The sequence below is a fragment of the Trichechus manatus genome, unplaced genomic scaffold (genome assembly GCF_000243295.1).
Source record: "Trichechus manatus latirostris isolate Lorelei unplaced genomic scaffold, TriManLat1.0 scaffold00066, whole genome shotgun sequence".
Taxonomy (NCBI): domain Eukaryota; kingdom Metazoa; phylum Chordata; class Mammalia; order Sirenia; family Trichechidae; genus Trichechus; species Trichechus manatus.
In genome coordinates this window covers 12,103,758-12,121,629 of record NW_004444002.1, presented here as the reverse complement: position 1 = coordinate 12,121,629, position 17,872 = coordinate 12,103,758, and the positions used below count along the sequence as shown (strand labels likewise).

The 17,872-nt window shown below is 38.0% G+C and overlaps 1 protein-coding gene across 1 annotated transcript in view; it reads left to right on the top strand.

Annotated features, from left to right (window-relative positions):
* Window positions 1-17,872, top strand: part of MBNL3 (muscleblind like splicing regulator 3) — a 145,155-nt gene that overhangs the window by 43,452 nt on the left and 83,831 nt on the right. Inside the window, exon 3 of the mRNA XM_023734309.1 lies at window positions 12,581-13,494. Coding sequence (XP_023590077.1) covers window positions 13,318-13,494 — 177 coding nt within the window. The 5' untranslated portion in view covers window positions 12,581-13,317. The remainder of the gene's footprint in view (window positions 1-12,580; window positions 13,495-17,872) is intronic.

Genomic DNA, 17,872 nt, shown 5'->3' with positions numbered 1-17,872 from the left:
ATATTTTTTATTTTGCCTTCTCTTTGTGATTTGCATAAGAGCTCGGGTGCTAGTCAAAAGGTCAGCAGTTCGAATCCGCCAGACTCTCCTTGGAAACCCTATGGGGCAGTTCAACTCTGTCCTGTAGGGTCCCTATGAGTCGGAATTGACTCATCGGCAAGGGATTTGGTTTCTTGTTATGATTTGCATACTCCAGAGTTTGATAGAGTGAGCTTGCAAGATAGCCACAGGGGGAGCTGAGTTTTTGAAGGTATTGGGTACCATATTGTAGTATTATAGCTTCACAGGTTTTGAATAATTTATAAATCTCGGTTCAAGGTTTTCAGTTTGATTTGGATAGCCATTTTTTTATAGAGAATTTTTATTATTGGAGGAGGGATTTCCTGTATCCAAAGGCTTTTATGCTCCCCTTCTACCAGCTGGATGCCAGATTTCTGGGCCACATGTTCTCTTGAATGGGTGATTTTAAACCCAATGTGTCAAGCATTTTCTAACTTAAGTTGCCAGACATGCATGAGAAGATATACCTAAAAAAAGTACAAGTAGTTCAGGATCCTCTAACTTCCATGGATAGGCAGTAGTAGGCTTTCCTATTGTAACTGCAGGAAACTTGGAAGAAAATGGAGAATCTGGAGATTTTTTTTCATTGGTGTCCATGACTCTCTTATAATGATCTCTGAGAATTTTAAATATTGAAGAATTCAATGCCATTGATTGGTGACAAATGTAGGATTGAGATTTGTGAGAGATGAATTTTATTCTAATTAGACTTTAACATTGCTTCTTAATAGTATCTACCTCATAGGGGATTGTTGATGACTTCATGAGACAATGAATATAAAATGCTTAGCACAGTGCCTGGCACAGAGTAAGAGCTCCATAAATGTCAACCATTATTAACACCACCTTGGAATGCCAATTATTTAATAACCAAGATACTGGCTTTAGAATACATCATAAAATATGTTCAGCAAATTTATCCTCCTCACTGTGTTTTAGTGGTTATTTTATGAATCGTAAACTCACTCTTGGAACTCTTACTTAATAAAATTCCCTGTATCCCAGTTGATTAGAAATTGATAGAGAATATCTTATTTGGAGCCTGTTTATCCTGACCCGAGGTTAACCAAAAACAAAACAAAACAAAACAAAAAAACCCAAACCCGTTGCCATCGAGTTGATTCTGACTCATAGTGACCCTATAGAACAGAATAGAACTGCCCCATAGAGTTTCCAAGGAGTGCCTGGTGAATTTGAACTGCTGACCTTTTGGTTAGCAGCCGTAATTCTTAACCAGTACACCACCAGGGTTTCTGACCAGAGATTAGCAGGGGAAATAGGCTCTCGTGGGTAGAAACAGGATAAGAGCAGCCAAAACCAAAAACTAATTTAACAAACGGAATGTGCCAGATCATGTAAATTTTGGCTGGCAACAGATTATCGCCAGGATTATGGTTATAAACAGGTAAGTTGAGTCTGATTATAACAGGTTTCAGAAAAAAAAAAAAAAGAATCAGGTAGAGCATGGTAGAAAAGTAGAGTCCAAAATTTAGATAACCTACAGTACAGAGACCATTGGGATAAAACCATATGTTCAAAGAGGGTGGTGTTCTCTGAAAATGAAAGAGTTGCATTGAAATTAAAGGATGACACAGACTCACAGGGGTCAAGAAATCCTTATAGCATCAGAGGCAAAAGATTGCCTATCCTCAGGGATTCAAAGCTACAGAGGGTGCCCTTCTGGTTTTCAGTAGTTTGTAAAATGCCTCTGTAGCCAGGAATTAAGCTCCAACATGGATATGAGTTGTCAATGAAAGAAACGAAATGAACCAGGTCAATTGAGTTCAACTTTTGGGAATCTGCCTACCAATTTTGGTCACAGATTGCCAAGATATCAGATATGATTAAATTGGATCATGAGCTTTTCATGTGTATGCTAACAATTTCAGGTATTTTCGCCAAGCAGATGAACCTTTCTGGGCCTCTGTTCAAGGTTGAAGTAATCAATAGATACCCTGTCCCTCAGTGGTTTGGATAACTCTTGTCAGCTCATTTAGAGTTATTTGGAGTATTTTGATATTTGATGTGTACTTGATTTTCTACTCCCCACCCCTTTTTAAATCTGAAGTCTGGATTTAAATTACACACCTTGCAAAAGTAGGCATATAAATTATTTCTCCATTTATTGAGGCAAATTAGAACTGAAATTGATAGATTTTGTAGAATTGTTCTTAGTGAAGATGAGTATTACATTTCAGGGTTAGGTGTTCCTTTTTATTCCTTGGGCAAAATTAAGCCATTCTTCTTTCCAGATTCCCTCTTCTTTGGGGGTTTTATAATCTTTCCATTGAGCCTTGTTGAGATTGGTCTTGGGAGATAGAACTATGTATTCTATCTGGAACCATGGTGGTGCAGTGGTTAAGAGCTTGGCGGCTAACCAAAAAGGTCAGCAGTTCAAATCCACCAGCCACTCCTTGGAAACCCTGTGGGGCAGTTCCACTCTCCCCTATAGGGTCGCTATGAGTCGGAATTGACTCGACGGCAATGGGTATGTATTCTACCTGGGCTCAGAAGGTGACTTTATGATGAGTGTATTGTGGTTACATGCCCTTTTTAAGTGTTAGCCCAAGGCATTGACTACTTGTCCAAAATTCAATTAAAAGATGTAAAAAAGCCAGCCTATTGTATATTTCCTCTTAATTTTCCTATAAAGAAAAGCCTGGGATTTCTAGTCCAGTATAAGTCACACTGGAATAACAATAGAAAAATGGAATTCTAAATCTAGAGGCCTTTAAGGAAGGCTGATCTTAGACCTGTGTGAAGATTGGGACATGAAGAATTTAAGACTCTGTCCTATCTGCACTCCCAACTCTTCACTCCTAACTCTTTACTAAAGCCGTCAGCTTTCCAATTAACTCCAGGCAATTGGTTTATAGATATACATTTCAGTCATGTATATGATAAAAATGTGAAATAATGTTTATAGCAGCAGTAACTTTAGATAAAAGGGTAGAGCTCTTGTATTCACTTTCCTAAAAAAACTTCCTTCAGTCTACTAGAAGGTTTGGTATTGATTTATTAAACTCGTTGGTCCTTGAAATCAAGGTACACTTGGAACTCTGCCAATATTTTCAACCACAAAGCTTTTTTCTCGTCCTTTAACTCATTTTCTAAGTGCTCTGAATAAGAAGTGGTTGCTTAGTATTGAGATTGGGAGTCTGAATTCATTGGCTATAATGCCAATGATGAATTCAGGTAAGGAGACCTCACTGGATGCCTACTAGGTACAGTGGTGGATCCTTTTACATCATTAAATCACTAAGGTGCTACGTTTGTTTACCTCTGACAAAACAGTCATCTTTATATGACTCCCAACTTTGACTAGAGAGTTACCTGGGGTGTTGATAAGTATTTAAAAGATAAAAAAATTTAGTCATTATTTTACATTATTATTTTGTAATTTGTGTGTGTATATGTTGATGTGTTTTTTGTGTGTATGTGGGGGAGGGAGAATGAACAGTGAATGTTCAACCAAATCTTATCAATGAGCAAATTGACCCCTAAAATTCGATTGAATTCAACGCAATAACCACTTTGGGAAGAGCATGAACACTTTCAGACCACTGGGGTGCTGGTTAAAGCCTTGTAGCAGGAATTTACAGGATGCTATTATAGCCGAAATGAGCCCTGGTGGCGCAGTGGTTAAGCGCTTGGCTGCTAATAGAAAGGTCGGCAGTTTGAACCCACCAGCCACTCTGTGGGAGAAAGATGTGGCAGTCTGCTTCTATAAAGATTTACAGCCTTGGAAACCCTATGGGGCAGTTCTACTCTGTCCTATAGGGTTCCTATGAGTCGGAATCAACTCGATGGCACATAACAACAACAATGACGACAACAACAACATTATAGCCAAAAAGGTCACTGTCTAAACTGGCCTCCGGACATGAACTTATTCTCTAGCAAAATCTAACCGAAAAACATCCTAGTTAAAATTTCAACTATGTTTTTAAAAGGAATTTCCATTATAGAGATTAAGATTGGAAAGTATTCAAGTCAGTTCAGAAAACAGGAATGCGATTATGTATCCTCAATGACTGGAGTCAATAAAGAGATACGAAACTGCAAATAAGAAGTTGCCCTTTTTGATTTGTTTCCCTACCCACTTTTGATGCTGGCCTGACTTGAATCACTGCCCATTCTGGCTTCACAGAGCCTGTGAACTGGAGAGAAACTCTCTGACCTTTAGCCACTTCCCCTTTATCTTTTGTTCTTCTAGAGTATGTTGGACACACAGACTTTGCTCAGATTGTGTATTGTGGGCTCCTTAAACAAAACAATCTTCTAAGGGCAGGTCATTGTTAACATACTACTTTTATGGCCTCTAAGTTTCTACTCTGCTTAACATCTTTGAGAGACACTTCCTTGGGTCACTTTCAAGGTCCTTCAGAAACCACCCATACATTATTTCTCTTTGTTCCCCAGTATGAACTATCCCACGCCTCCTTACTCGTACCCTTCTGAGCTTCTTGCCCTCATTCCTGCTGTTCCTCTTTCCAGGAATGTTCTCTGTCCCTCCTCCCTCACGTAGGTCCTTCTTATTTTTTTACAGCCTAGCTCTACTTCCTTCTTGAAAACTCCCTTCACTATTCCAACCAAAAAACAAAACAAAACAAAAACCATTGCCATGGAGTCCATTCCGATTCATAGTGACTCTATAAGATAGTACAACTGCCCCACAGGGTTTCCAAGGAGTGGCTGGTGGATTCAAACTGTTGACCTTTTGGTTAGCAACCATAGCTCTTAACCACTGCACCACCAGGGCCCCATGGCCTTAGTAATGTTCTCTTCTCAGAAATCTCATAGCATTTGTTGTTAATGCTACTGAATTTTGCCCTTGTCTTGCATTGTTTGCTTTTATTTCAGATATATTGCTCTTACCTCCCCAACTAGATTAGAGGTTTCTTGAGAACAAAGGCAGTGTCTTAAACCTCTTCTGAGTCTCCAGAGGCACCTGCACAGGCCTGTGCCCATAGTTGGTGTACAGTAAATATTTGTTAGTTGATTGATAATTTTTCCATATGTACATTTAAAAGGTCTCATTTGCCTAAATTTTAGGTAATGATAAATAAATATTTGTTGAATGGATAAAATGAATGATTGATGTTTCTTTGTTTCTTTTCTGCCCCCACCTACACTGCCTGCTGCTACCCATTAGAATGTATGATTCACAGTACAAGGATTTTGTCTTGTTCACTGTTATATCCTCAGCACCTAGAATAATGCTTGAGCTATATAGTAGATACTCGATAAATATTTGTTGAATAAATCATCAGCAAAATCACCCTACATGTATTAAATGCAGTAAATTTTGTGACTTATTTTATATTTCACTTACGTGAAATGCTTGAGCATTATAGACTTGAATTGCTGAATATGTATGTTAAGTTCCTGTTGTCTTCAAGTTTGAATCCACGTTTTGGTGAATGAAGATCTTATAATGGTACTGGGACTTCTGTCCCACGCACATAAGAAAACACTGAGCCAGTGCTGTTTAGGAGCAGTCATATTTAGGGTCTTCGGTAGTATGGAAGGTTTTAACTTTTTCTCTCTTGGATTTAGCTTAAAATATTCAAATGGCATTTATTAGCAAGTTATCAGAATTTAGTATATTATTAAAAAATACACACCTTAAAAAAAGATGAACTCCTTTGACAAAGAAAACCAGTCACATACATTGCTAAAGCTATGTTCAAAAGAGGCACCGTAGTGCCTGTGGGTTATTTATTTATTTTTCCTATGACCATCTGTATGAACTGAGGTGGGCTGTTTAATTGCTTTATGAAGTAGAATAACTTGACTTACCTGTTTTTTGAAAAAGGTATATTAAATTTATTATCCCAGGGATATTGTGAAAAAAATGCATGAATCTTTTTTTTTTTTAATTTAATGAAAAAGTTCTGTGCATAGGCAAAATATTTTTATTTTTATAGCCATTTATTTTTCCGACAGAAAACTGAGGTTTCCATAAGATGCTGTGAAATCATGGTTTCCATCTGCCCTGCTGAGAACTTCTCACATGCCTTAAAGAACGTGTGTCGGTAGACCACTAACCAAAACACATGAGAGAAATAGAACTTGAAGCAAATTCAAAGATTTGAAAGCTTTTAAATCTTGTCAGCCTGCCAATTCAAGCTGTGTGTGGCAGGTGTGTCATATGTTCGTAGAGCCAAAATAAATGGCCACAAGAAATTCAGAGGTAATACAGATGTAAGGAAAGCTTAAACTGGAAAGAAAGAAAACGTTTTCATTGTTTGTTCAGGAGGTTGATAAATGCATTTAAAGGTATGCCTCTTCAGATACTGGCTTAGGTGCCAAATAGTATCTTTGTGATCTTCTGGACCGGGCATTGGCAGTGTTTCTGTGTTATGTGTGGCTTGTGGAGGGAAGGGATAAGAAAGGAGAAGGAGAAAAGGAAAGTGTAGGAAAAGTGGAGCAAAAGAAGCTGCTGGCAGTAGCCTTGTAAACAGCTCTGGAATAAGTTACAATTTCCACTAGGTCAGTAGAAAATACTTCTTTCTTCTTTTGTTTTACCTTCAAGATACCACCACAACCTGTTGCCAGCGAGTTGATTCTGACTCGTAGCGACCCTGTAGGACAGAGTAGAACTGCCCCACAGGGTTTCCAAGGAGCAGCTGGTGGATTTGAACTGCTGACCTTTTGATTAGCCGCCGAGCTCTTAACCACTGTGCCATCAGGGCTCCAAAACCAAACAAACCAAACCCGTTTCCATCAAGTTAATTCCAACTCATAGCAACCCTATAACTTCCATGAAAAATGTGATAATCCTTAAAAAAAAAGATCTACTTTTTATAAAAGGGTTCACTTAATAACGAATCTAGTGTGTATGTCATTTTGAAATAAAACTGTTTATATTTTCCTTAATTTAAGTCTTACCTAGGATTCTTATAGCTAAGCATCAATTAAAAGTCAAAATTAATTATTTTTGTTTGAAGAAAAATACTTAAGGAATGTTTCTTTCTGTGGCCCAAAGTGAAATCCCCTCTCCGCCACCACCAGTTTCATCACATCCATTGTTGGACAAATACATTCCAATGATTAACCTACTAGCCAATGATACAGACAGAAATCATTTGGGTATCCCATATTTTTACTCTAAATTCAGTATAAGATATTGCTGCTGCCAAACGAGGAGGACTCTTTCTATGTGATAGTGTTTGAGTGTATTTCAGGAGTATACTTTTTAAGTCATAGAGCTTGGTATACCATCCATAGGGAATTAGAGACCTGTGTTGGAGTCAGAGCACCTAGTGTCTGCTTCCAGCCCCGCAAAAACTCTCATAATCGTTTCACTTCTATGCCTTCAGTGTCTTCTCTATTTAAATGAACATAGGAAGTTCCACAAGAGCAGGGACCTTATTAGATGTGTTCAGTGTCTAGAACAGTGCTTGGCACATAGTAGGTACTGGGTAAATATTGGTCCATCTCAACACAGGTATGTTATGAAGATGACGATACAACAGGCATGAACATGCTTTTGAGAAGGAACCATAAGTACTGTACAAAAATGACTGGCTTTCCTTGGTTCAGATTCCCAAGGGAGATAAGAAATGACCTCTAACACATTTCTCTGCCAGGATCTAAGCATGGGATTTGGAGTCAGAGGATCTTGCCTAGAGTTGTGGCTCTCTACCACTTAAGGCTTTGTGACATCAAACAAGTAATTTAGCCTCTGTAAGCTTCATTTCCTTCATCAGTATTTTTGGGTAATTGCCTATGCCGTTCCTACTTTAGAGTATTTTATAGAACTCCAAAGATCAATGAAATACTGTAAACATTACATAAGTACATATGCACTAAGAAATGGTTACTTTTCATATTCTGTTTTTTTTTTATTGTTGTTAGTTGCCTTTGAGTCTGCTCTGACTCATGGCAACCTTATGTATAACAATACAAAAAGTTGCCTGGTCCTGTGCCATCTTCATGATCATTGTTATGTTTGAGTCCCTTTTTGAGGCTATTGTATCAATCCATCTCATTGAGGGTTTCCCTCATTTTTGTTGGCCCTCTACTTTATCAAACATGATGTCCTTTTCTAGCAATTGGTCTTTGTGATGATGTGTCCAAAGTAAGCTAGCCGAAGTCTTGCCATCCTCGCTCCTGTTGTTCTTGTTAGGTGCCATCGAGTCGGTTCCGACTTATAGCGACCCCATGTACAATAGAATGAAACACTTCCCTGTCCTGTGCCATCTTCACAATCATTGCTATGTTTCAGCCCATTGTTGCAGCCACTGTGTCAATCTATCTCATTGAGGGTCTTCCTCTTTTTCTCTGACCCTCTATTTTACCAAGCGTGATGTCTTTCTCCAGGGACTGGTCCCTACTGATAACAAGTCCAAAGTGGTGAGATGAAGTCTCTCCATCCTTCCTTCTAAGGAGCATTCTGGCTGTACTTCTTACAAGACAGATTTGTTCGTTCTTCTGGCAGTCCGTGGTATATTCAATATTCTTCACTTCTAAGGTACATAAGGAGCCCTGGTGGTGCAGTCATTAAGAGCTCAGCTGCTAACCAAAAACGTCGGCGGTTCAAATACACCAGCTGCTCCTTGGAAACCCTATGAAGCAGTTCTACTCTGTCCTATAGAGTCGCTATGAGTCAAAATTGACTTGATGGCAACGGGTTTGGTTTTTAAGATACCAAAAAAAAAAAAAAGGAAACATATTCTACATTAAAACCCAAAAACCAAACCTGTTACCGTCGAGTCCGTTCTGACTTACAGTGGCCCTATAAGACAGAATAGTACTGCCGTATAGGATTTCCAAGGCTGGAATCTCTACAGAAGCAGTCTGCCACATCTTTCTCCCGCAGAGGCTGGTAGATCCAAACCACTAACCTTGCAAAGGTTAGCAGTCGACCACTTAACCACTGCACTACTACATTAAACCCAAACCAAAACCCACTGCCGTCCAGTCGATTCTGACTCACAGTGACCCTAGAGGACAGAGTGGAACGCCGCATAGGGTTTCTAAGGCTGTAAATCTTTACAGAAGTAGATCGCCACATTTTTCTTACACTGAGCGGCTGGTGGGTTCGAACCGCCAATGTTTCAGTTATCATCCAATTGCTTTAACCACTGCACCACCTGGCCTCCTGCCACTGCAGTAGAGGACTATAAATTATAAAAAGCAAAATTGTATTTCTATTACTCAAGTCTAAGGTAGCGAAGATAAAGCCATGTTGTTCCCAAAACAGAGTTGATCTTCTTAAAAATAGAGGAAAAAATGGAAGCACTCCCTGTTTTTTCTACCTTGTCAGGCCAGCAAAGCTGCACGAGAGAACTCCTCCTCACCCTCCCAACCAGCTCCCTTTAGTTGTTGCACCTACATTCTTCTGAGCCAGTTACAAAAAATAGTTCCAGTCTGAAGACGTGTGCTGGCTAGAAGTGCTTTGAGCAATTGGCCAGGGTTCCATAAGAGGATACAGGCCAAAAAAAGAAGAAAATTCCTTCTTCTCCCATCCCTGGTCTTACATAAAACATGTTGCCAAAGACCAATTCCTGTTTCCATTTTTCATTTAGAAAAGTTCAAAATTCTAGCTTATTATTTATCATCTGTTTCTATACTTGATGGACCTCAGTAAAAAAAAATCTCCCCCAAACCCTCACTGTTTATGTTCTGAGCAAATGCTTATCCCTTATATATATTCTTTTTTTGGCTATTTTGCTTTCCGATATGTTCAGGCAGCATATATAATTTGGTTGTAGGATTGAGTTTGAATATATATTTAAATACCAACTTGCAGACTTCCAGAACATGAATACAACCATTGTCCTTTGCTGCTATTTCAGAGTATTTTCTGTAGTACGCTAAATCAGTTACAGTGTAGAGACTAATTTACTCTTGAAATTCAGCTTGGTAACACTACTTAGAAGAATTTGTGTCTAAGGCGAATCTCAAAAAGCTTGAGGCAGCCAGTCCCATCAGGCTGCTGCTTTTTTCTTTTTTAGTTTTCATGTCTCTTTAGTTTCTCTCTCTCTCTGTCTTTTTTTCTTATAACCAGTTTATAGAGATATGATCACAAACCATACAGTCTACCCATTTCAAGTATATAATTCAATGGGTTTTAGTATATTCACAAAGTTGTGCAACCATCACCACAATCAATTTTAGAACATTTTCATCGCCCCAACAAGAAAACCTATACCCTTTAGCAGTCACCACCAATCTCTTCATCCCCCCACCCAGCCCTAAGCAATCACTAATCTGCTCTGTTTCTATGGAATTGGCTATCCTGGATATTTCATATAAATGGGGTCATATAATATGTGGCCTTTTGTGTCAGGCTTTTTTCACTTAGCGTCATGTTTTCACGGTTCATCTGTGGTAGCGTGTATCAAGTACTTCATTACTCAATATAGCTGAATATTCCATTGTATGGATATACCACATTTTATTTGTCCATTCATCAGTTAATGGGCATTTGGGTTGTTTCCACGTTTTGACTATTATGGAAAAATGCTGATTTGAACATTCGTATAGAAGTTTTTGCATGGACATTGTTTTCATCTCTGTTGGATGTATACCTAGTAGTGGAATTGCTGGGTCAAATAGTAACTCTACATTTAAATGTTTGAGAAACTGTCAGACTGTTTTCCCAAGTAGCTGCACCATTTTTTGTTTGCACCTGCAGTATATGAGGATTCTAATTTCTCCATATCTTTGCCAACACCTGTTATTCTCTCTCTTTTTGATCATAGCCATCCTAGTGGGTAAGAAGTAGTATCTCATTGTGGTTGTCATTTTTCCTATCAGGCTTTGAAAAAATATATTTTTAAAATATTTTTCTGGAGGTCGTTTCTCTGACAACCTTAATCCTACAGAACACAGTCCCACGTGGAATGGAATGCAAGAGCATTCCAGAGCAGTAAGAGAAGTGATAGAACTTCTGCAGGAAAGACATACATTTTGCCCTTTAGGCTCCACATTCAACAGGTTGCTAACTCTTATTCTGTATTCATTTCTTATCACGATTGGCTCTTATGTTTTCCAGAAGGGAACTGGACAGTCTACTATAGCAGATATTGTGGCAGTAGGAGAAGTGACAATGAGCAGGCTGCTACTGAAGGAGAAAAACTATACTACTTTCCAGGACTTTAATGACCCTAAGTCTTCAACCAGAGGCCAAATTATGTTCAGTGTTTTTTGTTTTGTTTTGTTTAGAACACAAAGATATATATATAATATATACATTTTAGAAAGATCTCCACAAATAATGGCTAAATCAAAAACATGTTTTGCTCTTGAATGGAAAGATAAGCTTGCCTGAATTTTCTAGAGACTTAATTTCCCAATGGTATCTAAAAATTCAAATGATACTGAGTTTCTTCTTGAGTGCAAAAAGGACAAACAAAATTCAGATTCTGTAAAGTTACTGAAATTATTGTCTAAAAATTAAATGTTTTCGACAACTTTTGTTCTGCTCTCATGATGCAGTTAATAATTAGTTAATTTGTCTGACAATCAGAGCTGAGTTTATTTTTTTGCTTTGGAAAATCCCTGTTATTTCAGTATGTGCCAATCAGTTAACCTTTCATATAACTTCTCTGCTGAGTTGCTTGAAATTGTTGCTGGTTGACACTTGGTTAAATTGCAACTCTTAAAGGTAAACAGTATTTAAAGTGTCACTGAACAGCGCTTTCTGTCTCACTTATTCATGTACGTTGAAACCTACTTCTGAGTTGTTCAGCTTTCTCTTTGTAAAAACTAAAAGGGCATACACAGAAGAAAAGTCCGGTATCTTTTCAAAGGCATTTTTCTCTTTGTCTGAAGCACATTTTACATTTCCTTCCTCCGCTCTACCTCATACGCAGTACATCTCCAGCTAGTTGTATCAGGACTGTTTCATGTGATCATCAACAATTATATTTCAAGCACACACGCGGAGTTACCTCTTACAACTATTTTCTGGATTTTGAGAGCAGATAATCAAGCCTTCAATAAGACCATAGTAAAAAAAAAAAATTGCCATCGGGTTGATTCTCACTCATGGCAATCCCATGTATGCACAGTTGAACTGCTCCATAGGGCTTTCAAGGCTCTGACCTTTTGGAAGCAGATCACCAGACCTGTCTTCCAAGGTGCTTAGTAAAGCCAGTTTAAAGACAAGTCTTTGGTAGCCTTTAAAAACTAGAGACAGACAAGTGAACCATAAACGCGTAAGGTACTGTCATATCAGGCTATGGCATTTTCTGTGCAGTGGACCCCAAAGTGAATTTCTGCCCCAAACAGATCAAAATAAAACTTTTTTTTTTCTCTTAATTGGGTTGTTGCCCAGTCTTGTACTGCAACAGTAAATCTAAGTGGTTACTTCCTTTTACTATGCACAGTTCTGCATTCGAAAATGCACTTTTATTGACAATAGCTGACTGTACTATACTGCACTGTCAGTATCTAGATGCTTCCTGTTTTAAATAGGACATGGTTACTTCTTTTCCAAATTTAGAGCTTAAAACAGAAGCATTGTATTATTTTAGCTAATTTTACAATTATTTTTTTCTTGCAGGTTTCTGAAAAGTGCCTTTTCTGAAAACTGCTGCTTGGATTCTGCTCTAGAGCTGCCTCTCTATAATCCCCTCTCCCTACCACATCTCCACCAAAACACCAACAAACAAACTTGGTGGGCTTATAAGTTCACTGTCAGTAACTTGTCCAGCCTTTTTTTCTTCGATTCTCAATTTTCTTAATCGTTTTCCCTCTCCCTGATTTTGCAGCACAACTTTTATTTTATTTTACTTTTTTTTGCACAGTTACAACACCCTTACCAATATTAACCTTTCAAGCCAAAAAATAGGGGGGGGGGGAATCTTTTCTCCCCGTGATCTGAGACCGTTCTACAAATTAAAGGGCAGCCAGCAGCATATGCTTTTTGCAAAAAATAATTGAAAACAGAAACTGGAGCGCTCAGAATTCTTTTGAAAGTCCGCCAGTTATTTGAAGTAACTTCGGCAGAGGAACAAACTACAACACTCAATATCTTAACCTTTACCATTGCCTTTTTAGGAGTTGGTCTCTAATTTGATTTTTAATTATTCTGATACAATTTTTGTTTTATGACTGGATTTTTGTTTGACTAGATTGGATTTGACTTAAATGAAAACCTAAGTGCTAACAAATCAACATTGCACCAAAGCAACCTGTTCTCCCGTCACATTTAGCGTGGTTTCATTTTTTTCACCTTTTAACAACCAGCAGTGACATTGTCCAGAAGAGGGTGCACTTGATTTTAATTTTCCTTTCAATATGACGGCTGTCAATGTTGCCCTGATTCGTGATACCAAGTGGCTGACTTTAGAAGTCTGTAGAGAATTTCAGAGAGGAACTTGCTCTCGAGCTGATGCTGATTGCAAGTTTGCCCATCCGCCAAGAGTTTGCCATGTGGAAAATGGTCGTGTGGTAGCCTGTTTTGATTCTCTGAAGGTGAGTCCCATCTGAATGAACATAACGTTTAATTTAAATTTGTTGATTTCTATCTTTTTGAAACATGATGTGCTTTGGTGGCACATTAGGAAATACATAATGTCTGTTTGGAAACCCTGGTGTTGTAGTGGTTAAGAGCTTGGCTGCTAACCAAAAAGTTGGTAGTTCGTATCCACCAGCCACTCCTCGGAAACCCAGTGGGGCAGTTCTACTCTGTCCTACTGGGTCGCTGTGAGTCGGAATGAACTCGATGGCAAAGGGTTTGATTTTTGTTTTTGATGCTTTGAACTGAGTAAAATTCATGACACCATGAAACTGGTAAGTATTCTTTGTTTGCTTGTTTGTTTTTTAAGACCACATGTAGCGTTTGTGTTTACAAAACTAAGCCAGTCATAAGCTCACCCTACCAAAGCCAACTTATCAGATAGAGACACTTAAAGAATAAAAATTCAAGAATTTTTATAGGTGTGAGGTACTTCAGCCTTACCTTGGTTTATTTTTATTTTTGTATGCATTTTGGATTTTGAATACAGTAATTGTAATCTCCATATAATGTAGAGAAGCTCTTTCGCTGATTATCCATGCTATCAAAATACACTTTAGAGGGACCAGCTAGTTTTCAGAAAATGGAGCCAGACTGAGAGATTATAAAGTGAGAATATCACTATCCAGGAGGAAACTTTTGGCATTTTGAAGTTTCTTAGTCAAAGCATATTTTGAACCTTTAACTTAAGCATATTGCTACAAATCTAGACTTACATAATATTCTCTCTGGACAGCTGATTCACCAATTTCAGATTTGTGAGTACGTTTTGTAAGGAAAATCCTATTACCAAGGTCATTAAATCTGAATATTATATACTAGAGTATAAACAAGGTATGAGGGCAGATGAGATATTATGTGGAATAGAACATATATGATTGCAGAACAAGCAAATGCACTGATTTTCATGTTTTATTCATAATTATCCTTAAATTAAGTATAAATATGTACAAATTAAAGCATAGAAGGAAAAATGGTAATAGATTCCTGGTCTAATAAATAAGATTTGCTACGATGCATTAGCGATTTTTTTTCCCCCAGAATAGGTCAGAATGAATTAAGCTTAACAAGAACCCTTTCAATTTCTTGGCATTGGTTAATGGAAACATATTCCTTCATGCGGTCATTTCTTCAGAAAACATTTTATGAAGTGATAGGCTATTTTAGTAGCTAGTTTCACTTATTTCTCGGTTACTAGTTTTTTTTTTGTAGACCAGTCCAGTTCAAGAATGGAAACTTATCATAAAGGTAAAGGGGATTCTTACCTTGGATAATGTCTAAATTGCTCTTATTTGCAGCAGATATGACTAAAGAGAAAATGTTTTCGTTTTGGTATCAGTAACGTTTCATCTATAATTATTTTGTGTACTATTTAAATCTACTGCTGCAGGACTGGGCAGTGCCTTGAAGTGGAAAAGAACACTGGGCTAGTTGGGAAAAGAAAAGGAGGTGCCTTTCATCCAGTCCATACACAGGGTCAGACACTGAACTAGGCAGTTTACACGTGTTGTTTCGGGAGAGCTGAGGTACAGTCCCAGCCTCACTACTGTATCTGACCTTGGGCTACTTAATCTCACAAAACCTGAGTTACTTTATCTCTAGCAGATGGGTAATATCTTCTTTACCTAACTTCTACGATTATTATGGGGACTCAAATGAGATGACACAAATGAAAAAGCATGTATCACTACAAAAGCGAGTTAAATGAAAGATTGTCTTCTTACTGTTAAGTAAGGTGCTTGCTTTTGGAGTGCTTCAGAAAGGGTCTATTTAAACTACAAATGCATATTTCAAATGGACACGTCAAATCCAATTATCATGGGCGTGATGTTAGTTCTTCAAGCTAAGTATCACTGTTTTTATGGTTTACTCTTTGATATAGAGTTCCTTGCAGGCTTTACAAACTCTTACTTAGAATGAGGAAGGAGATGTGTGATGTTTCTAATCACTGGTATACTTCATTTCTCCCATTTAAAGGTAAAAGAGAGCCACAAAAATAATATGGAAGGTGATCGTTAAGAAAATGCGTACTGCACTACCACTTTAAAGCTGGAAAAATGTTTAATTCAGAGACTAGATATATAATTGCCAATGAATATTAATAAACCACTTAATTATTTAAATAAGCTGTCTACTTACTGCATCCGGTGTTATTAAAATAATTTTCCTATTATGTTATTATCTTGATGACCAGTCACAGAGCGTAAAGATGATTTGCATAATCCTTACATTCACAAATTTTAATGAAAACCTTAATATTTTCAACTATAGAAAGCCTTTCAGACAATTAATTTATTATTTAGATAGCATGTTCATCAGAGTTCCATGTCTGCACAAAAGCTTTATAGTTCTCTTATATTATTCCTTATCCATAATATTCATGAAAGCTATACTAAGTTCAGGGTACATATGTAAATTGAACTAATATCACGTCTGCAATACACAAATAACATACCTCAATAGTTATTGCAGCATTTGCTACTCCCCTTGAGTCTGTATACTTGAAAGACTTTGAAATTCATCTGAGGACTTGTTTCTTCTTTCATGAGTAGTTAAATAACTGAAGCAATCATTTTTTTTTATTGTACTTTAAGTGGAAGTTTACAGTTCAAGTCGGTTTCTCATACAAAAATTTATGCACACATTACTATGTGACCCTAGCTGCTCTCCCTATAATGTGACAGCACACTCCTACTTTCCAACCTGGATTTCCCGTGTCTGTTCACCCAGCTCCTGTCCCTTTTTGCCTTCTCATCTTACCTCCGGACAGGAGCTGCCAATTTTGTCTCAAGTATCTACTTGAGCTAAGAAGCACTCTCTTCACGAGTATCATTTTATGTCCCATAGTCCAGTCTAATCTTTGTCTGAAGAGTTGGCTTTGGGAATGGTTTTAGTTTTGTGCTAACAGAGAGTCCGGGAGCCATGTCTTCTGGGGTCCCTCCAGTCTCAGTCAGACCATTAAGTCTGGTCTTTTTATGTGAATTTGAATTCTGTACCCCACTTTTGCCCTGCTCCACCAGGGACTCTCAGTTGTGTTCCTTGTCAGGGCAGTCATTTGTGGTAGCCAGGCACCATCTAGTTCTTCTGGCCTCAGACTGATGGAATCCCTGGTTTACGTGGCCCTTTCTGTCTCTTGGGCTAATATTTCCCTGTGTCTTGGGTGTTCTTCATTCCCCTTTGCTCCAAGTGGGTTGGGACCAATTGATGTATCTTAGATGGCCGCTTGCTAGCTTTTATGACCACAGATGCAACTCACCAAAGTGGGATCCAGAACATTTTTTTAATAAGCTTTGTTATGCCAGTTGACCTAGATGTCCCCTGGAACCATAGTCCCCAGACCCCAACCCCTGCTACTGTGTCCCTCAAAGTGTTTGGTTGTATTGAGGAAACTTCTTAGTTTTTGGTTTAGTCCCATTGTGCTGACTTCCCCTGTAGTGTGTGCTGTCCTTCCCTTCACATAATTCCTATCTACTGTCTAGATAGTAAATATCCAATCTCCCTCCCTCTCCACCCTCGTAACCATCAAAGAATGTTTTCTTCTGTGTTTAAGCCATTTCTTGAGTTCTTATAATAGTGGTCTCATACAATATTTGTCCTTTTGGTACTGACTAATTTCACTCAGCATAATGCCTTCCAGACTCATCCATGTTACGAGACGTTTCGTAGATTCATCATTGTTCTTCATCGTTGCGCAGTATCCCATTGTGTGAATATACCATAATTTGTTTATCCATTCCTCTGTTGATGGGCACCTAGTTTGTTTCCATCTTTTTGCTATTGTGAAGAGTGCTGCAATGAACATGGGTGTGCATATATCTATTCATGTGACGGCTCTTATTCTCTAGGAGTGAGATTGCTGGATCATATGGTATTTCTATTTCAAGCTTTTTAAAGAAGCGCCAGATCGATTTCAAAAGTGGTTGTGCCATTTTACATTCCCACCAGCAGTGTATAAGTGTTCCAGTCTCTCCACAACTTCTCCAACATTTATTGTTTTTGTTTTTTAGATTTATGCTAGCCTTTCTCAGGTGAGATGATATCTCATTATAGTTTTGATTTTACATTTCTCTAATGAACAATGATCGTGAGCATTTCCTCACGTATCTGGTAGCCGCCTGAATGTCTTCTTTGGCGAAGTGCTTGTTCATATCCTTTGCCTAATTTTTAATTGGGTTATTTGTCTTTCTATTGTTGAGGTTTTGCAGTATCTTGTAGATTTTAGAGATTATGTGCTGATCGGATTTGTCATAGCCAAAAATTTTTTCCCAGTCTGTAGGTTGTCTTTTGACTCTTTTGGTGAAGTCTTTTGATGAGCATAAGTGTTTGATTTTTAGG